Source organism: Ornithorhynchus anatinus, chromosome 16 (genome assembly GCF_004115215.2).
Source record: "Ornithorhynchus anatinus isolate Pmale09 chromosome 16, mOrnAna1.pri.v4, whole genome shotgun sequence".
Taxonomy (NCBI): domain Eukaryota; kingdom Metazoa; phylum Chordata; class Mammalia; order Monotremata; family Ornithorhynchidae; genus Ornithorhynchus; species Ornithorhynchus anatinus.
This window is the reverse complement of record NC_041743.1, coordinates 19,372,965-19,394,582: the sequence shown is the minus strand read 5'-3', so window position 1 is coordinate 19,394,582 and position 21,618 is coordinate 19,372,965. Positions and strand designations below refer to the sequence as shown.

General features: G+C 44.2%; 1 protein-coding gene across 2 annotated transcripts; it reads right to left on the bottom strand.

Annotated features, from left to right (window-relative positions):
• Nucleotides 1-3,868: 3,868 nt before the first annotated feature.
• Nucleotides 3,869-17,121, bottom strand: BUB3 (BUB3 mitotic checkpoint protein). Of its 2 annotated transcripts, XM_029081201.2 has the most exons (8): nt 17,067-17,120; nt 16,634-16,828; nt 14,316-14,385; nt 11,436-11,587; nt 8,964-9,122; nt 6,632-6,809; nt 6,202-6,418; nt 3,869-4,199 (listed from the first exon to the last, which is right to left on the bottom strand). In XM_029081201.2, the coding sequence occupies exons 2-8, from the start codon at nt 16,826-16,828 to the stop codon at nt 4,190-4,192; spliced, it is 981 nt and encodes a 326-aa protein (XP_028937034.1). In that variant the 5' UTR covers nt 17,067-17,120; the 3' UTR covers nt 3,869-4,189. The 2 variants fall into 2 exon arrangements, with proteins under 2 accessions (XP_028937034.1, XP_028937035.1); XM_029081202.2 differs by lacking the exon at nt 3,869-4,199 and having other exon boundaries at nt 6,198-6,418; nt 17,067-17,121.
• Between the last annotated feature and the right edge of the window lie 4,497 nt (nt 17,122-21,618).

Below are 21,618 nucleotides of genomic sequence, written 5' to 3'. Positions count from 1 at the left end.
ATTATTATTATTACTACCATGGGGCTGGGGTATCAAAGTGCTTATAGGATAACCCAGCCAAGTTCATAGTTAATAATTAATAATAATTATGGTATTTAAGTGCTTACTTTGTGCAAAGCACTGTTCTAAGCGCTGGGGTTGATACAAGGTCATTAGGTTGTCCCACATACAGCTCAGTCTTAATCCCCATTTTACAGATGAGGTAACTGAGGCACAGAAAAGTGAAGTGACCTGCCCAAAGTCACACAGCTGATAAGTGGCAGAGCCGGGATTAGGACCCACGACCTCTGACTCCCAAGCCCGGGCTCTTTCCGCTAAACCACGCTAGTTGATGCAGAGGGGAGGGCAGATAAGGGAAATAAAGGTCTTTACCTGGGAAGGCGTTTTGGAGGAAATGTGACTTTAGGAAGGTTTTGAAGGTGGGGAGAGTTGGATATGAAGGGAGGAGTTCCAGGCCCGAGGGAATTTCCAGACCTAGGCATGAGATCCTGGGCAGCGGAATGAAGGAAGAGGTGGTTTGTGTCCATCATCAGGATACGGTGAATGCCAAGACACAAAACATCCTTAACATGGAGTTTTACAAGAACAGAGCTGCCACTTTAGAAGACAATTGGATGTATGCACATAAGTGTTAGCCTCTAAGCAACTAAACTATTACCACCTCATAATTCGGGCCACCCAGAGATAAATCAATCACTACTTGCTGCAATACTCTAGAATTTGTAAGCCCCACTCCCTCCTTCCCTCACCCTGCTCCCCCTTCCTACTCTCCCATACCAGAGGTTTGCAGTGGATTTTTCCCTTTCATGGAGGGCTCAGTCATGGCTGATTCTAGAACAAAATCTAGCAAATAGCATCAAAGTCATGAAGAAAACACAATCCACAATAGTCTTTCATGCCAGCCACATTTTGAGGAGCTAAACCTGACTGTTTAGTCAATGTCCAAAAGATCATCACTGGTAGCTGGCAGAATATGAGCAAATTGAGTTTTGCAGCACAATCAGCCAGGTAGGTTCCCTGCTACAAATAAGAATACATCTCAACAATTGTTTTAGAATATCAGTAGACTGCATCAGAATTCATTCATTCAATCAATCATATTTATTGAGTGTTTACTGTGTACAGAGCATATTACTAAATGCTTGGGAGAGTATAATACAACAACAAATAGACACATTCCCCACCCACAGTGAGCTTATAGTCTCGAGGCGGGGAAATTATTACTGCCAATTTGAGTTTTGTCTTACACTAAGCAAAGAAGTCACGTGGCTTCAAGTTTGGGCCAGTTGTCAAATGCCACTCAAAGCTATCTACTCAGTTTCCAATTCCACTGGACCCTTCATATATGCCTAGTCGCAACTAAATTAGCAATTGAGCTTGAAAAACCATTCCTTATACTCTGTACATAATATTCTCCTTTGAAAAGAACCACCTCATTTATATCCAGGAATACTGTAATGTTTTGCACCTTGTGCAGTTCCCCCAAACCCCCAGTCACAAAACATGGACCTCTTCTGTCCTCTGTCCTCGCTCAAATGAAGAAACCAGACAGGTAGCCAAAGGTAAAAGGGGATTTCTAACGCTTCTCCTTGCCTCAAATGAATCTTACCCAATAACAAGAGATTAGGATCTGTAAATTCACAGTGGGCAAGGAATTGTACTACCCCAAGCACTTACTCTGTACACCATTACTGCTCAATAAATACCAATGATTGATTTATCACCTTGTCCAAGGATTGGGGCCATTCAACAAACCCATTTTAACCACCGGAACTCTGTGCATCCAAACCTTGATGATGATCCAAACTGTTCAAATGAGAGGGTCTTCCTCCCCGAGGAAAAATGTTCATACTGATTTGCATACTAAGTTGTAAAATGATAAATGGATCAACCGATTCCACAAGGAAATCTAAGAACCACCATAATTGTCTCAAGCAACACAAATTTTATAACTCAGAAGATAAATCATCCCTATGGCTACTAAGGAAATATTGAAGGGCCAAGAAATTTGAGAATTATGAAGTGATGTTGTGAGCTCAGGATCTAAGGATGTAGGTTTTATATCAATCAGTGGTATTTACTGAGCACTTACTGTGTGCAGAATTCTGTCCTAAGTGCTTGGGAGAGTACAATACTACAGAGTTAGACATGTTCCCTGCCCACAAGGAGTTTAGTTTAAAGGAGGAGCTTTCAGTCTGGACTGCACTAGGTTATAAGCCTTCTTCAGAGAGGACAGAAGGTACACATCTAAATTGTCTCCATATCACTTTATCTTTACCTGCTGTTGCTTCCCCTGTAATTCTTTTTGATGTCTGCCTACCCCGCTGGATTGAAAGCTCCTTGAGGGCAGAGATTGTGTCTACCTATTCTATTGAATTATATTCTTCCAAGTCCTTAGCACAGTGTTCTGCACACAGTAAGTACTCAGACACCACTAATTGATTCTGGGTCCAATGGGCATAACTTTTCTGAGTTTCTCCTATTTGTATAATCTGCATGAAGTAGTACATTTATGCAGACTACTTTGGTCAAAGGTGAAAGAATATCAGTTGGAACAACAATCAATAGAATAATAAAAGAATGGCTATCTTCACATTAAAAATATATTTGATTCTGACATCATGCTACCAAAATACTCAGCATTTGGTTGATTTTTTAAGATTTTCTCCCTCCACCTCTATAAGGTTGGATTCATTTTGAAGTACTGCATATGAGATGAGATTCTCTATTCAAGAAAACAAAACAGCACTAAATTCTTTCCCTTAAGAAGAAGGATCTTACACTGTGATTTATATCTGTTGCATTAAACGGGGGAAGGGAAAGCATAGGTTTTCTCATTTCAAGTACAAATTTTAATGTTTCTTGAAAAACCTAGATTTTATACTAACATAAACAGTATTAATGAGTGCCTGTGTACACAGACTGAATTAAGCACTTGGGAGAGTGCAACAGAAATAGTAGTAATAATAATAACTGTCATATTTGTTAAATGCTTACTATGTGCCAAGCACTGTACTAAGCTCTGGGTAGATAATAATTATGGTATTTGTTAAGCACTTACTATGTGCAATGCACTGTTCTAAGCACTGGGGTTGATACAAGGTAATCAGGTTGTCCCACGCAGGGCTCACAATCTTAATCCCCATTTTAGATGAGGTCACTGAGGCACAGAGAAGTGAAGTGACTTGCCCAAAGTCACCCAGCTGGCAAGTGGTGGAGCGGGGATTAGAACCCATGACCTCTGACTCCCAAGCCCGGTTCTTTCCATTAAGCCACGCTGCTTCTCAAGATAATTGGGTTGGATACATTCCCTGTCCCCCACAAAGGCCTCACAGTTTTAATCCCCATTATACAGATGAGGAAGCTGAGGCACAGAGAGGTGAAATGACTTGCCCAAGGTCACACAGCAGACATGTGGCAGATCCAGAATTAGAACCCATGACCTTCTGACTCCCAGGCCCATGCTCTGAAAAGTCAAGTGACTTGAACTACTTTGGGCAATTCACAACTTCTCTGGGCCTCATTTTCTTCATCTGTAAAATGAGAAAACAGCTACTCTCCCTCTCTTGGGCTTTGAGACCTGTATGGGACAAATGGATCAACTAGTATCTACACAGATGCTTAACAGTGCTTGGCACACAGTATGCACTTATACTTATTATAGTTTTATTATTGTGGTCTGCTTAAATTCCAAACAAACACTTTTCCCCCCAGTGCAGACCTCCCAATGTATATAATATATAAAATTAGGGTGAAATATGTGAATCCATGGATACAGCTGTACTCCTGAGAGCAGAAAAAGTAAAGTTCCTCTCTGATTGGTGAGGTGCATTAAATTCCAATGCTTGAAAACATGCAACAAATTTAGAGAGAGCAGTTTCCAAAAGAGATTTATTGGGTAATAGAGGCACACACAGTAAAGAATTTAAAAGTAAAAAGGTGCCAAAGTTGCTCTGAAGGGCACAATTTTTGCATATTTATGAAGTTCCGAATGAAAGTTTTCAACGCAGTACATTAAGACACCTATTTCTAAACAAATATATGACAAACAATAATGGCACATGACACACACACACTTTTTGGGGGGGGAAAGAGGAAAAGTGACAGAGTAAGCCCAGTAGAAAATTTTTATCCACATTGACTACGTCACTTTAATGTCCGCGAAGAAGCCAGCTTTCCGTCACGATGATTAGGTAGACCTGCAATGAAGAAAATGCGGTTCAATAGATGGCTTGGAGACTTGTTACTCAACAAAAGTTGAGTAGGTTAGCATTCATTCAATTAAAATGCCATAAACCAAGTACATTTTAGTTTGTTCAAAACATGCTAATCATCAGAAGCATTATCTTTGTCTTTTTTCCAGGAAAATATGCAATTTAAAATGTTGACAGGTAATGAAAAGGATACTAAAGCGACCCTGAGTCAAAGTAGGAGAGCAGTGCACTCTTTCAAAATAAGAAAACACTGATATGAAGTCACCGCACTGCAATAGTCCATACTTTAAAAAAGAAAAGGGAAAAAAAAAACCCCACACACAACTACTCTTAATCACCAGAGGCCGGGCAACTGAAATGAGCATAGAACCTTATAAATGTCAGAACAGTATGCAAACCTTGTTAATGTTTTCAAAAATTCATTTAAAGATAGAAACAGGTCCAAATAGATGCCTGTCTAAATGCACTCCAATTACGTTACAATTATTTTCCAAATACACAGATATGCTCTGTCTTTTCTCAGTTCATTACTGACTCAAACAATTTGCCCTTCTGGGATCAATTGTTTGCTAATAAATAATTGTTTACAGTCACAAAATGATGTTAGGAGGTTTTCTTATTAGTTTTCCTTCTGCACCCTAATAAGATTGAAAACTAGCTGATTCCCCAGAGTCTAACCTTAACCTCGCTTTGTTTAACAGCCCAGGAAATGATGAACCATCTGCTTCAGAAAATAATGGAGCGCCAAGAGGAAATATTGTTTAATTGTAGATTAACCTCCTCAGGAGGCAGACTGAAGCAGTTTCAGAATTAGCAACTATAACCAACAAGGGAAACAAACAACTAAAACCGCTTTCTCTTTACCATTTGAAGTCGGCTAAGAATGTGAAGGGTATAGTTTGTGCCTACATTTATATCCAGTAAGGTTTACAATTGAATTCCGTGTAATATTAAAAATAGAAAGATCTAAACCCCATTTACTCTCAAGAGCATCGTCACTCCCGGTTAAGTTTCACTCTGCAAAATTCCAGACAGTCAAGTGTTCATTTTTAAGACAACAGAAAGCCAATTTTGAAATTCCATTCCAACATTCTATTTCCATCAAATGTAAGGAAACGAGTCAAAAGAGGAGGAAAGACGATGGTGAAATCAGAGCAGCCCGCCATCTGAGACGATGCAAGGGTGACCTTTTCGAAATAAACACATCCTTCAAGCCAATACACTCAACAGTGTAGTGCATTCCAAAGAGGCCTCGCTAGTTGTGGGGAGGGAACGTGATCAGATGGTAAGTGCTCAGTAAGCACCACTGATTGACTGATAGGTGCTCAACAAAACCTTATCTGAGGATGCATCAAGTTTCGTTTAGGAAATTACTAGTAGGACAGAAACTGTGCATTTCCAAGGCCAATATTCACCCATATTACTATTTACCCTGTCGCGATTTTCCCCTTGTATGACTTTCTGTGAGTTTAAATTCAAAAGCTATGACGAACTAGGGACAAAAGACATCTTGCATCAGTTAAAAATAAGAAAATAAATTGTTCTGGGGAAAATTTCTGATTTTCAGTGAGTCACTCATTCGCTTTCTGCAAATAATCAAAGAGAAATAATCTCTGTCCAAAGATTTTAGCAGTTCAAATTCTTTAATAGATGAAACGTGCTTAATGAATTATTCTTGAATTCCTCAACTTAATTTTGAAGCAATGAACTGGTAATAACTCCAGAGATTCAAATAATAGTGCCTATTGAAGAAGAATGAGAGTTTGACATTCTTCTCCACAAAACAACCGGGCACAATTTTATCCATCATACGTCTATCAACCTACGGATATTGAAAGCTTGGGAGAACAAGATAAAATCAACTCCAACCCTACAGTCAGCTGTACTATCTGCTAGACATCAACAGTGCTATTCATGAAGTTGGAAAAATTAATAAATCCTGGGATGGATGCAAGAAAAGGCTCAAATACAGGTGAAGCATGCTCACTTGGGTTTTGTTTCTGCATCTGTCACTTGGCGAATGAAGATACCATCTTCGGGATGTTCAATGTCATCCATTTCATACATATACGATGATGCTATTGCAAGGGTGGTCCCATCATTGCTGAAGGCAAGTGACGCTATGCTAGTGGGATAGCGATGGAACTGGCACAGTCGTTTTTTGTTGAATGGATCCCATATGTTTACAAATCCATCGGAACCACCTGGAAGCAAAAAGATTTCTGAATGACGTTTGTGGAAATTAAACAGGAACAAATGGACGTTTTGAGTTCTACGCAAGAACTCAGGTTATCGGTCGGTTGTAGCAGATCGACTAAAAAGAGTAGCTAATTCAGTGACACAGGACTTTAAGAAACAGATCTGTGCCAAAAAAAAAAAACCGTCCACACTAAACTGTGTGTTCGTAAGTCGTTTACCTGTAGCAAATGTATTATGGATGTTGTGAAAAGAAATGGCATTGACTGGATAAATCTGCTCAATGTTATTTTCTTTTAGTCTGTGACATTTGAATGCATATTTCTTCTTCTGAACTTCAGGACTTGGGTCCAAATACTCCACTGCAACCCGGCCCTCGATAGAGCTTAAGACATAACCCTAATGGAAGGGAAAAGCAGGGAAAAGAATACAGATCCAAGTTTTCCAAAGTGTGATTGCATTCAGTAAAGCATTTATTTCTAAGACTATAGATGCAATAAAGACTGTCTTTTCAGAAATAAAGACAAAAAGCAAATTCTCCATCTCTCCCAAACACTTAATACAGTGCTCTGAACATAGTAAGCACTCAATACCACTGACTGATTGTGAAACTTTAATAATGACAGTCTGTGTTTTCAACACTAGGCTATGCATTGGGGAGACAGAGTCAAATCAGACCCAATCCCTATCCCACAAGGAGGGGACACAGGTGTTTTACGCCCATTATAGGGATGAGGAAATACACACAAAAAGTGGTTACGGTCACACTCATTGAGGGCAGGGAATGTCTCCCCCAGTTTGATTGTACTGTACTTTCCCAACTGCTTAGTACACTCACACAGTAAGCAATCAAATATTACTGATGGACAGGTTCTGTAGACTGTAAGCTCATTTTGGGCAGAGAAAGTGTCCGTTAATTGTTATTTTGTATTCTCCCAAATGCTTATTACAGCACTCAATAAAGATACCAATAAATACCAATAAAAATGATTGAATGAATGAATGGATTGATGTGGCAGGACAGAGAAGCACCCGTTGTTGGGTAGGGATTCTCTCTATTTGTTGCCCAGCTGTACTTTCCAACCATTTAGTACAGTGCTCTGCACACAGTAAGCGCTCAATAAATACGACTGAATGAATCGACTGAACAAACTCAAAACTCTAACTTCCAATCCTCTTTCCACTATGCCACAGAGAAGCAGCATGGGAGTCTTAGGAGTCAGAGGTCATGGGTTCTAATGCAGGCTCTGCTGCTTGTCAGCTCTGTGACCATGGGCAAGTCACTTAGCTTCTCTGTACCTCAGTTACCTCATCTGTAAAATGGGGATGAAGATTGTGAGCCCTCCTTGGGACAACCTGATTACCTTATATCTTCCCCAGCGCTTAGAACAGTGCTTGGCACACAGTAAGTGCTTAAAGACCAACATTATTATTAGTATTCTCCCACTAGGCCACTGCTGCTTGTCTAGTTAATATCATCCATTTGGGTGATCTTGGGGAAGGAACAACTCCTCTGTGTTTCACTTTCCTCATCTGTAAAACAGGGACTAAATACTCGATATCCCCCCTTCCACCCTCTCCCCCCCCCCCCCGCCCCTTAGATTATGATCCCTGTGTGGAGGAGGGGCTGTGTCTGATCTCATTGTACCGCATCTACCTCAGTGCTTCACACATACTAAACACTTCAATACCAGTTAATATACTGAAGACAAAAAATTGCTTTCTTCCTGTAGAAGTGTTTTCTTGAGAAGCAGCATGGCTTAAGGGAAAGAGCCCAGGCTTGGCAGTCAGAGGTCATGAGTTCTAATCCAGGCTCCGCCACTTGTCAGCTGTGTGACCTTGGGCAAGTCACTTGACTTCTCTGTGCCTGTTATCTCATCTGTAAAATGTGGATGAGGACTGTGACCCCCCACGTGGGACAACCTGAATACCTTGTATCTACCCCAGTGCTTGGCACATAGTAAGCGCTTAACAAAGACCAACATTATTTTTATTATTATTATTTAGCATTTTAGTTTGAAAAACATGAATGATTCTGAGTGTTTCAAATGATTCATCAAAAGCAAGGGGCGAAAAAAAAACCTATCCTGATTCCCAAATCTGTATAGCCTTGCACTACATAAATGTGTGCATCATAATAGGCAATAATAATGGATGGTATTTGTTAAGACCTTATTATGTGCCAAGCACTGTTCCAACCACTAAGCTAGGGCTTTGAGGTAATCAGGTTGTCCCACATGGGGCTCACAGTCTTCATCCCCATTTTACGGATGAGGTAACAGCCACAGAGAAGTTAAGTGGCTTTCCCAAGGTCACACAGCAGAGAAGTGGCAGAGCTGGGATTAGAACCCATGACCTCTGACTCCCACGTCAGGGCAGAAGAGGAGTTTCACTTTTTGAATATTTGAAAATATCCCAAAATGCTCCAAAACTCACTAGTGACATGCAAACTTTATAGCTTTAGTGCTACCAAAAGTACTAAGAGATTTCAAAACACAGTGAAAGAAAACAAGGCTTGCAAGCTTCTTTTTTTCAAAAAAGGAACATCGGTACCTGTTTGTTTGGGAACGCTCGTATGCAACGGGTCTGGTATTTAAGGCTGGACTCTCGTCTCTGCTGCACATAACCCATATTTCTCAGGTCCCACACCAACACTCGTCGACCAGCTGTCCCCACAATTAACCGGTCCCCTGACACAGAGAGTGTATACACCTTTTGGGAAAGATCAAGAGGTCTGAAAGTATTAAAGATGGGATATTTTCCCCAAAAAGTAATGACTTCATGTTCTGACAGCAGGTAGAATTAGTTCACAACGATGTTTCACTGGTCTCCCATTATGTCTGAGCTAACTGCCTCAGTAAGAACAAAAAAAGAAGGTTCAGAACTTTTCCATTGTTCATTCACCTTAGTCAAAGATTTGTAAAATAAAGACTCCAATACATCACTAATATATTGAAGCCCAATGCAGTATATCAAGTGCATTATGATTAATGAAATATTTTGCTGAAATATATGCTGTAAACATTTCCTCAGCTATCAGGTGATGTTTCATGAAACTAACTAAGAAGCTCAGAGGATTTTAAAATTGTCTGTCCTCAACTTTACATGCAGAGAAGTTTCTTGCAAATTAGTTAAAATCCAAACCTTTTCCTTTAGTACTTTTTTTTCAATTTCACAACTATGAAATGAAAATTGAACACTCCTGAAACACTGCCCGACAGGACACTGCAATTGCTTCATTCAATATCAGGGTTTGTTCTTAAACGCATGATCCTCTATCCTCATTTCTTCTCATTCGTGGTATCTTCGGAAGGAAATACCAATGCTATAATATGGTTGCTCTCCTGAAAATATTTACCACATTTTGGATAACATGATAACACATATCAAAAATCAAGTTTAAGGTATTTTTAGGGATTTAGGATTTTGAGGTTTGACCCTCGAAAAACATTTTCCTCTTCTCACTTTTCTGTCTTTTAAACAGAAGTTGGCTAGCTGCCTGCATTTTCAGTTATGTAAAATTCAAAGAAAGAACAGGTTAAAGCTTGAGCATTCTTACAGAAAAACAGTATTTTCTTTCAACAACGCCAGTGTTGAGGATATTTTTAGACACTTAGCAACTGACCAGGTAACCAAAATTCACAAATAACAAGCCCAGACCCAGAAATTTTGTACTCCAATTCAAAGGCCCAGTGAAATCTCCGCAAATTGCCAGCCCTTAAATTTCCCCCTCTACCACGTTACTTAAGCTCTATATTTCCACTTCTATAATTGTTGCCGTGAACCCACAAACTAAAAAAATTTCAAAAATCACTTTTCAATTCTGTATGTAAACACCGTTTGAAACCACTTTTTCAACTCCTGAATGATGGCACCCTAAGGACTGGACATTGCAGGTACTGAATTTAAGAAAAAAAACCAACAAAACCAGAGTGCATTAAAAGATACTAAATAAATCCAAGATGTGAGAATTACAAAATATTAAAAATACGGAAGTAGGCAGGGACCAATTTATAATGTAAGAATCACATAAGACATCTTGTCTTAAATCTTTACTACGCAGGTAACGTACAAATATCTAAGTATTCTTTCCGCTTCCAATGATCATAAATCAAAGGAAACCACTGTCATGCTATTGACTAGGTGTATACATTTATCAAAGATAGTATTAAAAAAAGTGACATAATGAACCTTGCTGAACCAATAAGCAGCTTGATTCAGTGTGGCTGTCCATTATATGGTATTCTGTCAGCAATTTATCACAGCTCTTAACATGCTACATACAACTATAAATCACGACTAGAAACAATGCAATTATTTTATTCTGAACAAAGGTCTTGCCAGAAGTAGAGCCGACGATGATGTGGCAAAAAATAATGATCCTCTGGATGCAATACAGTCTATAATACTGGTTAATATGAACAGAATGGTATATTTGCACTATGGAAATAAAATTAAACATCTGATGATCTTGATGAGGAGAGAGAAAAACATTTCATTTTGTCTACGGATCAGGACAAAACGATGGTTTTTAAACATCATCTATGGTTTTGCAACTGTACTGGTCACCAGGAGAGTTAAAAAGAGCCAAAGATTACACTGAGTCATACTCCTTAAAACTAAAATAATTTATTTCACACTCACACCCAACTTTAGGTTAAATACGAAAATGACAGATAGTGCATCCCATTTCCTTCTTTGGACCCGTTAATCCTTATTTTAAATAAAACAGTCATTACTAAAAGCCTCGAATCTCACAGAAGATTCTCACAGAAGCAACTAGAATCTGATCTCTAGATTCATAAATTCATCTTTACGGAAATAAGTCTAGGGATCAAATACCCAAGGTTCTTTTTCATTAACAGTCCTGAAAACACTTCTACATTTTAACACTTCTAAATTGGTTACTCCACCCTTCACCCCCACCCCTATCCCCTCCCAAAAAATACCGAGCCATAGTCAAACATATCAAATCAGTAACTTGCTCTAGAGCATAGCTCCCATTTGTTAGCAGAAAGTACTTACTTTTTCAGGCTGAGAGAAGGTTCCCGCATTACAAGGAGTTCTGGGATCCCATAATTTGACCGTTTGATCCCAGCTTCCAGTAACCATAACATTCACCTCGGGACAATATTCAACACATCGGATAGGAGCATCATGGGTGCCGACAAGATTTTCTTAGGAGGCACAAAAAAAAAAAAAGCTACATATATAACATTCGGCTTTCCTGTGTCCATTAACCCCTGAAATGAACTGTTCTTCTACATTAATCTCTTGAAGTCCTTTCCAGAGGTATAACTGTGGTCTAAGCAGTGATGTCACAATCAATATTCCATATAAATATCCACATTTGGAAGTGAAACTAACTGGTCTTCCAAGTTAGTGACTCCCAGATGTGGCCACAGCAGTCAGCAACAAAATAAAATAACACAAATATTCACTAAAAAAGTTCATTTCTGATACATTTTAAGTCCATTTCATCTAGAGACCTGCAATTTAAACCACCTATTTGCTAAATTTTTTCAAAGCCTCACAACAAAGATATTGATGACCACTGTTCTAAATTTCCACTAAGTAAAATTGGCTTAATCTTACAGCCAGGATTACTAAACAGACATTTGGTTTCAAAGATCTACAGCTACCAACCTCAAAATTATAACTAGGTAAAGGTTTTAAGTCTGTTATACTAACTTCCACACATTCCCTGATTCCTCGGCAGCTGGAAGTCTCACAATTTGACTCCCCTCAACTTCGATTTGGGAAACACTACAGCAGTTACCAGTCTAACAAAAAATAATTTAAAACAAGGAGAAAAGATCTATTTTGTCAGAAGAACTGGATGCAATTAACGATCCATAGAAATACGCAAAGCAGCTCCACTTGAGAACATCAACAAATTGAGTAACCTCGGAAAGGCAAAAAGTTAAGAGTGATAAAATTTTTAAATTAATAAACTTCAGAACATTTTGCTTTAGACTTTGGGCCTGAGGCCAATACTTGTTCTCATCATATTTAATATACTAAGCCAGTTCATCTGGATGCATAAAGCCAGGGCTGGGGAAAAAAAAGATCTGAAACCAAACCACTGTCCTGTGATGACAAAATTCTGAAGAGTTAGAACGCTTGCCTCAGAAAATCCTAGCAGAACTACACATTTCTTATTTAAAGTTTCTTTTTCCTCATTCTCTGTCCATTTTCCCTTTCTCTCCCCCTTTTTTTTTTGCCTAGCTCTGTACCTCTCCTCCTCCCCGACCCAGAAGTCCTGTCACATTCTCATCCCCCATTTCTTCCCTCAGTAGCCGGTTTAGGTACCAGATGCCATGTTTCTCTCTACCTTCTTGGCCCGGTGGATGGAATCAAGGTCAAAGGTTTTAGTCCTCAGAACTAACCAGACTCTGGGATATTTCTACCTATGCTCTTAGCAAATGTTGAACCCAGAAAAGCCACAAATTTTCCAAACTGCAAAAAAAGTGCAAATGCCATCTGAAAAGTCTTCTGTGTAAACACAGAGTGTGCTCTCTTTCTCATCAGAACTCTAGTGCTCATCGCAATTTAATGGGCAAAATATTTTAACGGGCCAAGCTTAGCTTCAAGATCAGGAATTAATCGTATCGAGTGCTTAATGTGTACAGAGCACTATACTGAGCACTTGCAAGAGTTCAAAACAACAATAAAACAGACACATTCCCTGCTGCCGCCGAGCTTACAGTCTAGAGGAAATGATCGGCAAGTACCATGAGGCTGTAATGGAAAAAAAAAAAGTCTCAAAACCTCTTTAAGCAGATCAGAGTAAAGGTTTCCTAGGGGCAGGGATGTAAGGTATGGCCAAAACAAGTCTTCCTTGAAACATGATTAAGCTTCTAATAATCTGACAGAGACAATTAAAATATCCCCAAGCCCAAGTAGCTGTTAAGTCCTAAGTAGGAAATTCGCAATGCACGTGGTCTACTCCACAAGAGCAAAATTCAGCAAGCTCCGAGCAGTACAAGCCTGGGAGCCAGAAGGACCTGGGTTCTAATCCCAGCTCTGCCACATGTCTGCTGTGTGTCCCTGGGCAAGTCATTTAACTTCTCTGTGCTTGTTACCTCATCTGTGAAATGGGGATCAAGACTTTGAGCCCATGTGGGATACGGACTGTGTGTCACCTGATTAGCTTATATCTACCCTAGTGCTTAGTATAGTGCCTGGCACTTAACAAATACCATTAAAAAAATTCAAAGCACCACTTAACCCAGTGTTCAAGTCAGCGTAAGGTTCACTAAAAATGTGAAATGGCTCCAACTTCAATCTAGGCTAGAACTGGTTGAGTTAGAGAACCGTATATATTTTTAAAGGAGCAATTTTCCTGAAAACTGCATCTTAAAATTGAAATGCCCTAGGTTGGAACCAGTTTTTCTCTTAAGAATAATGCTACAAATGGGGGATTGGTTCCTGAACAAAAGTCAGATCACCAAGTGACTAATGTTATTATAGCAACATATTTCTATCACGGCAGAAAAGTTCTACGAAGGGGCAGCTTGACAATTACTTCAGAGATAAGAATCAGTGTGCCCAGAAACCCCCACATCACAGAGATGACGCCAAAGGGAGCCAAGTGTAATCAAGTCATACTAGATGTAATATACAGCTGGATAAAAAGTCTACATTTAGAAGTGTAGTTTGCCTGAAATTGAAAGAGAGTCAAGGACTGCCTGTAACAGTAAAAATTTCAACTTCCTTTTGCATTTCCAAATTTGGAAAGCAAAATCACATCAATTACATTTACCAGTACTATTTAGATAGCTTTTACCTACTTTAAAACAGGAAAATGATCGGGAACAACTGTGACCCAAATGATACGGTAAAAAGGGAGATCTAAGACTTGACGCTTTATGAGAGATTAGAAAAAAAAATTCATTTACTCACCTTGATCAGTATTCAAGTCATGCATTTTCAATTGATGATCTAATCCCCCACTCCAAGCATGTGTTGGATCCTACAAAGCACAGTAAAAACCAAATTATCCAGAAAATATGACTAATGTCTATACAAGTACACATATTCTGAAAAATGGAGTTTCTAACTTCAGAAAAAGTGACATTTATTACCTACAAATGAGAGGACCTAGAATTAGGAGAGTTTGGAGGTGACTTAGTAAGTATACTGCAAAACCCACTTTTCTAATTCATTAGGTCTGAGAGTTAGGTAAACTGCCACTGTCAATAGCTGCGTGACATTTAGCATAAGCTTTTATTTTTTTTTTTAACACCTGCATAAAAGGATGAGAGTCCAGATTTCCTGAATAATCTGACATCTTGGAAGTGTGGATGGCTGAGCCTTCTGGATGGTGAATTTAGAGAGATTTTTCATTCTCATTTGATAAGCAATGCCCACTTTGATTTTGCATCATATACCTCTACGTTAAGTCACACCTACACGATTATAGAAGTGACTGACTGCATTAACAATTTCAAGTAAGGGCAAAAAAACAGCAAGCCAATATTCAATTCCTCTAGGAAAAGAGCTTACAAAAAAGAAATCTCAGTGATCAAAACTTGGAGAGTTCTCCATCCTCAGTCCTTGTGGCATCCGATGCTTCGATCTCTGAGCTACTGTGGAAACTCCTTCCAGTATCCCTTTCTACTGCATGCCGGGAGAGGCAGAAGAACCAGGCAAGAAGAGAGTGTGCAAGCCTCTGTGCAAGCCATCACTTCTGCTACAGAAACATCTGAAGCGCGTGTCCTGCTGGCTTTTAAGAAGAATAATAATAATAATGATGGTATTTGTTAAGCACTTACTATTTGCTGAGCACCATTCTAAGCAATGGGGTGATCAGGTTGTCCCACATGGGGCTCATAGTCTTCATCCCCATTTTCCAGACTGAGGCCCAGAGAAGTGAAGTGACTTGAGAAGCAGCATGGCTCAGTGGCAAGAGCCCGGGTTCGGGAGAGGTCATGGGTTCGAATCCCGGCTCTGCCACTTGGCAGCTGTGTGACTGTGGGCCAGTCACTTCACTGGGCCTCAGTTCCCTCATCTGTAAAATGGGGGTTAAGACTGTGAGCCTCACGTGAGACAGCCCGATTACCCTGTCTCTACCCCAGCACTTAGAACAGTGCTCTGCACATAGTAAGCACTTAAATACCAGCATTACTATTATTACTTGCCCAGAATCACAGAGCTGACAAGTGGCGGAGCCGGGATTAGAACCCAGGACCTCTGCCTCCCAAGCCCGGGCTCTTTCCATTAAAGCCACGTTAAATTTCACTTCTGATGCCTGAACGCTGCTCCCCCTCAAATGCTAAGAGAAGCAGCGTGGCTCAGTGGCAGGAGCCCGGGCTCGGGAGTCAGAGGTCACGGGTTCGATTTCCAGCTCCGCCTCTTGTCAGCTGTGTAACTGGGGGCCAGTCACTTCACTTCTCTGGGCCTCAGTTCCCTCATCTGTAAAATGGGGTGAAGACTGTGAGCGTCACGTGGGATGGCCTGATTACCCTGTCTCTACCCCAGCGCTTAGAACAGCGCTCTGCACATAGTAAGCGCTTAACACACACCAACATTATTATTACTAGGAGCCATCCTGATTACCCTGTCTCTACCCCAGGGCTTAGAACAGTGCTCTGCACATAGTAAGCACTTAACACACACCAACATTATTATTAGGTGCCATCCTGATTACCCTGTATGTGCCCCAGAGCTTAGAACAGTGCTCCGCACATAGTAAGCACTTAACAAATGCCAACCTTCTTATTATTATTAGGAGCCATCCTGCTTACCCTGTCTCTACCCCAGCGCTTAGAAAAGTGCTCCGCAGAGAGTAAGTAACAAATGCCAACATTATTATTAGGAGTCACCCTGATGACCCTGACTCTCCCCCAGCGCTTAGAAGAGGGCTCTGCACGTAGTAAGCGCTTAACTCATACCAACATTATTAGGAGCCATCCTGATTACCCTGGATGTTCCCCAGCGCTTAGAGCAGTGGTCGGCACCCAGTAAGCGCTTGACACGCAGCAACCTTATTATTAGGAGCCCCGTGTATTTCCCTTGGGGGGATTCTCGCTCCGCACCGCCCGGGCCGGACGGCGGGCTCTTTGGGGGCCGGGGGCTGCTCCCCCCCGCTGAGGCCCGCGCTCTCCCCGGGGCTCGGCAGAGCGCTGTGCACCCAGTGGCTGCTCGGCGGCGCGGCCCGGCCCGGCCCGGCCCGGCCCGGCCCGAGGTGGGGCAGGGCGCGGGGGAAGGCGCGGACTCACGTAGAAGGCGCAGTCGAGGACGGCGCCGGTGTGTTGGTACTTGAGGCGCATGGTGTTGGCCGGGACATCGTAGAGCCGCACCGAGGTGTCCCACGACGAGACCAGCAGGAACTGCGACGTGTTGGGGCTGAACTTCACCGACGAGATCCCGTCCTCGGGCGGCTGGTTCAACTTGAACTCGTTGGAGCCGGTCATCTGCGGCCCGGGGCGGGGCACGGGGGGGGGGGAGGGGGAGGGCAGCGCGCCGTCAGCTCCAGGCGGGCAGCGATGGCGCCCGCCCGCTCCGCCCCCCGCCCCCCAACCCGGACATCCAGTACAGTCCCCCGCGCGCGGGAGGCGCCCAATAAATAGGCCGATCGATTCCCCAACTCGGCCGGTCCCTCGCAAGCAGCGCCGCGAGGCCGCGCCCCCCTCCCCCCGCCCCGCCACTTACCTTGAGTCACCGCCCGCGCCTCCTCCTCCTCCTCCTCCTTCTTCTCCGCCGCCGCCGCCTTCTCCCTTCCCGCGACCGCTCGATCGATCGATGGACCGACGAGCCGAGCGGCCGCTCCCGCCCTCCCGCTCCCAGCGGGCCCTGCCCATTGGTCGAATTCAAACCCTAACGCCCGGTTCCCAGCCGCTCATTGGCCGAGGAGGCCGCCGCTCAGAGGGCCCCGCCCCCCAACATCCGCTTCCGGCTCAGAGGGCAGCCCTGGTCACGTGGCCTCGGCTCTCCGGCGGGAAGGGCCCTCTCGCCCGGGAACTACAAGTCCCGAGAGGCAACGCGCCACGCCGCTGGCCTCGGCCCTCCCTCCCCGAGCCCCGTCGCCGCTGGGAGTTGTAGTCCCAGGGGAGGGCGACGCCCTTTGTCCTTTTCTTCCTCCGCTCCGGGGGCGGGAGCCGCCGCTTTTTTTCCCTGCCCCAGGGGGCCCGGGGACGGAAGGAAACGTTGGCGGGCGGTGGTGGCGAGCGGGGCTCAGCTAGGGGCTCCCCCCGCTGGCTTCGGCCGCTTTCCCTCCCCCCCCCCCCCCGCCTTTGCCTCGGTTTCTCCACCTGGGAGAGCGCTCGCTGCCGCCTTCCAGCTGGACGGGATGGGGGATTTAACCGTGATTTGATCGTGGAAGGGAAGAGCGGCCGAAAACTCTCTGGGTAGAGGGAATTAAAAGTCCCTTCCCGCCTCCATAGCCTCCGTTTCCCTCCCTCGGCCCGTTGCTTCGACCGGACCCGGCGGTGCCTTCGCTTTCCCCGCCCTAAAATGGGGAAAGGAAAACCAAAACACGATGGGGAAAGACTTGGGGCCAAACATGTCAGCGAAACGGGACAATTGCTCCAAGTCCAGGCTGCCGTCCAAGGCCGGACATAAAAGGAGAATCGGTGATGCGGTGGAGGTCCCGAGTCTCGGCGTTAAGCGAACCGCGCGGAAGCGATGAGACCCTTTTCGTTCGTTCATTCAATCGTATTTATTGAGCGCTTACTATGTGCACAGCACTGGACTAAGCGCTTGGAATGGACAGATCGGTACATTTAACGTCCAATAATCCACCCCCCTGCCTCTTCACCGCCTCGACCTGAGTAATTCCGTCCTTGGACGGCTTCGTTTCCCCCCCTCACTTGTCTCCGTGTAATTTCCTACACGAAACTCGGTGTTGGAACAAGGGGGAGAATTTACATGTCCGAATAGCATCTTGGATCCTAAGTTGAACAGTGCGTTGTTCAGGTGGCGCCAGACTTTGCTTCGAGTTTGAAGAAACCGGCCCTCCAAAAATTCTCTCCATTTCGATTAAACTTTGGAAATGTTAAAGCTGATTTATCGTTATAATTAGTTTTAAATGAATTGATTAAACGTCTCATTAGCTCCCAAGAATTATAGCTATGACTAATATCTAAAAGTTAAATGTGTAGGCTGTTCAATGATAGCGATGATCGGTAAGTAAGATAAACAACGTTACATCGACTTCACCTTTGGCTCCTTATTACCAAGAAGCACCCTAAAATTGGGGGGAAAAAACCCGATCGTCTTGGAATTATTGCTGATGAGATTATGGTTTCTCTATAGCAGAAAATTGCTTCCTCTGTGGTGAAAGGGGGTGAAAGGAGAAAAAGCAAGGAAAAGGATGCTGCACTACAGATTCATCAAGCATTGCAGGGAGTATGAGATTCAAGATACCTGTCTTTTTCAAGAGTGGTCAGGATGATTATCGTTTGTAAAGAAATTGCCCGTAACCTGCTGGGACCTTCAAGAGCGTTCTTGGTTTTTTTGTTGTTTTTTTTTTTTTAATTGCGTGACCTGGATAACAGTCGACTCTTAAGAAGCTTTATTACTAAGTAACCCGAACTGGGAGGATTTTATTTGATTTTAAGAGGATTTTGTTTACAATTTGGAAACGATTGGGCGTAAAACAGACTAGGGAAATGCATGCACCCGTATATAAATTGTAATGCTTGAATGACCGATTGGGTCTATTCTCGTGGCATCACGTGTATATTTGGAAACTGTATTTTTCTGCTGGAAATACCAGATAATTTGTTTGAAAAACCAACACGACAGGGCATCATTCCAGGCAGTTCAAGTATCTGGTGACCATCTAACATCGAGTGTAACTTATAATAAAATATTTTCTTCAGAATCTCTTTCGGTTATCTTCTGACGTGATTTAACAAAACCAAGTAGATCATGAAAAACGGTATCGAGCGGCAAAAAAAAAATCGCGATGCAATATTTTTAAACGATGGGTCGTGGGAAGAAAATGAAATGACATTGTAGAGGAGTCGGTTCCTTCTACTCGTATTTAATGACGATTTTATATTTCTAATTGGAAGCTTCATCCGGTGCTCTAGGATTTCCCACAGACGGAATCTGATTGTATTTCAGCAGACTTTTTTTTTTTTTAAAGAATCTCACCCGTGCTAATTCGTACTGCGGTTTTAGACGCCCTCCACATCCTGCGTTAAAAATCACGCTTGAAACGAACGATAAAACGACTTGACGTCTCCGATCATCTCCTGGAGAAGAGTCCTTCCTCGTAACGGTGGGGTGAAATCTCTACCCTGCGCTATATGAAAAGGCCGTCGTAAAGGTGAAGTTTATTGATTGGTGTCTCGAATATCCCCTCTTCCCCCCGCCCCTTTGCCCCCCTACATCCGACATGAAGGAAGGAACAGGTGTCTCTGATAAAATCCGTCGGAGCGTCTGCGATGTGAATAACACTGTGCGGCCTATTTACTTTTTCTTTCAAGGATTCGCTTTCCCCGACTGCACGTCGGAGGCTGCAGGTGTCTCCGGCGCGGGAGGAGAGGCTGCTTCGACGCTTGAAATCCACCCCATCTGCAGTTCTCCCGTCACCGTTTCTATTCAACGATAGCTGCCGAGCGCTTTGCGTGTGATCGTGGCATTTAACGGCACGCAATGCAGAACCTCGAAACCCTCTCTGCCGCTCTTCCCCTCCTCTTCCCGCAGCCAAGCCTCTGCCCTACTCGTTTGGAGCAGAATTGTTGGGCAGCGCTTTCCGCAGCCGGGCGCTGGGCTCCCCCGTCGTGGCTGGGCTTTGCCCCTCCCTCCCCGGGCTGTCCTGTCCTGTCCTGTCCTGTCCTGTCCCCTCCCTCCCCGGGCTGTCCTGTCCTGTCCCCTCCCTGCCCGGGCTGCCCCCGCTCTCATCCCGCGGGGTAGGTGGCGGCAGGCCCGGAGGGGGAGGGCGGAGGGCGGAGGGTCCGGCGCTCCGACCCGTTTGCGGGTTTGCGGGCCGGGGCCGAGGCCCGGCTCCATCGGGGGAGGCGACCCGGCGGGTCAGGCTGTGACTTTGGGGTGTCCCGCGTCTCCTGCCGGCGCGGGGGAGAAGGTTATTAATAATAATGGTATTTGTTAAGCGCTTACTATGTGCAAAGCACTGTTCTAAGCGCTGGGGGTGGGGGGCATACAAGGTGATCAGGCTGTCCCACGTGGGGCTCCCACCCAGTCTTCATCCCCATTTTCCAGATGAGGTAACCGAGGCCCAGAGAAGTCAAGGGACTTGTCCAAAGTCACACGGCTGGCAAGCGGCCGAGGCGGGATTAGAACCCACGACCCCTGACTCCCAAGGCTGGGCTCGTTCCACTGAGCCACAGTGAAGGGTCCCCGGGAGCCCGCGAGCCCGGCCTCTCCTCTCGCCCGCGGCCTCGATTGTCCGATCCCAGCAGCTGGGGCCCGCGCCGGCCCCGCACCCCTCCGGCCCCGCACCCCGCACCCCGCACCCCGCACTCCGCCCGGCCCGGCCGCCCAACGAGCCGGATACCCAGACATCCACAGTCTAGCACCCCCCACTTACCAAACGATGCTTACAAGGTTTTATTTTTCTTTAAAAATATGTACAGATCTGAGAGTGTCCCCTTACGTCCGCCCCCCTCCCCAACCCTCCCTCCACCCCCACCCCCAATCGTCCCCCAGCTACCGCCTTCCTTGCCCACCGGGCGGTCGAGCCTGCAGAGGAACCTGGGCCTGCTGCTCGGAATATTCCTCTTTTTGATTGTTGTTGTTGTTTTTAGTCCCCCCCCTCCTTCGGGAGGGCCGAGGCAGCCGGGCCAGATTCCAGAGCCGGGAAGATGAACACAAAAAGACGGGTGTTAAATGGAGGAAGATCAGGCTCTCCGACATGGGAAAGACCCTCTGGCGGCCTGAAATCCTACCGAATCGAATCAAATCAAAAAGAGGGAAAGGGTTCCATAAATAAAAAATAATGCATACACACGGTGTATTTCTTAATATCTCGAGAAGCACATTGCCTTCATATCGATAGAGACGGGGGGATGCGTCGATTTCAGTCGGTGCGGGGAAAACGAGGGAGAGATGGAGGGGGGAGGGAGGAAAAGAGGGAGGGAGGGAGGGAGGGAGGGAGGGAGGAAAGGAGGAAGGGAGGGAAGGAGGGAGGGAGGAAGAGAGGGAGGGAAGGAGGAGAAAGAGGGAAGGAGGGAGGAAAGGAGGAAGGGAGGAAAGGAGGAAGGAAGAGAGGGAGGGAAGGAAGAAGAAAAGGAGG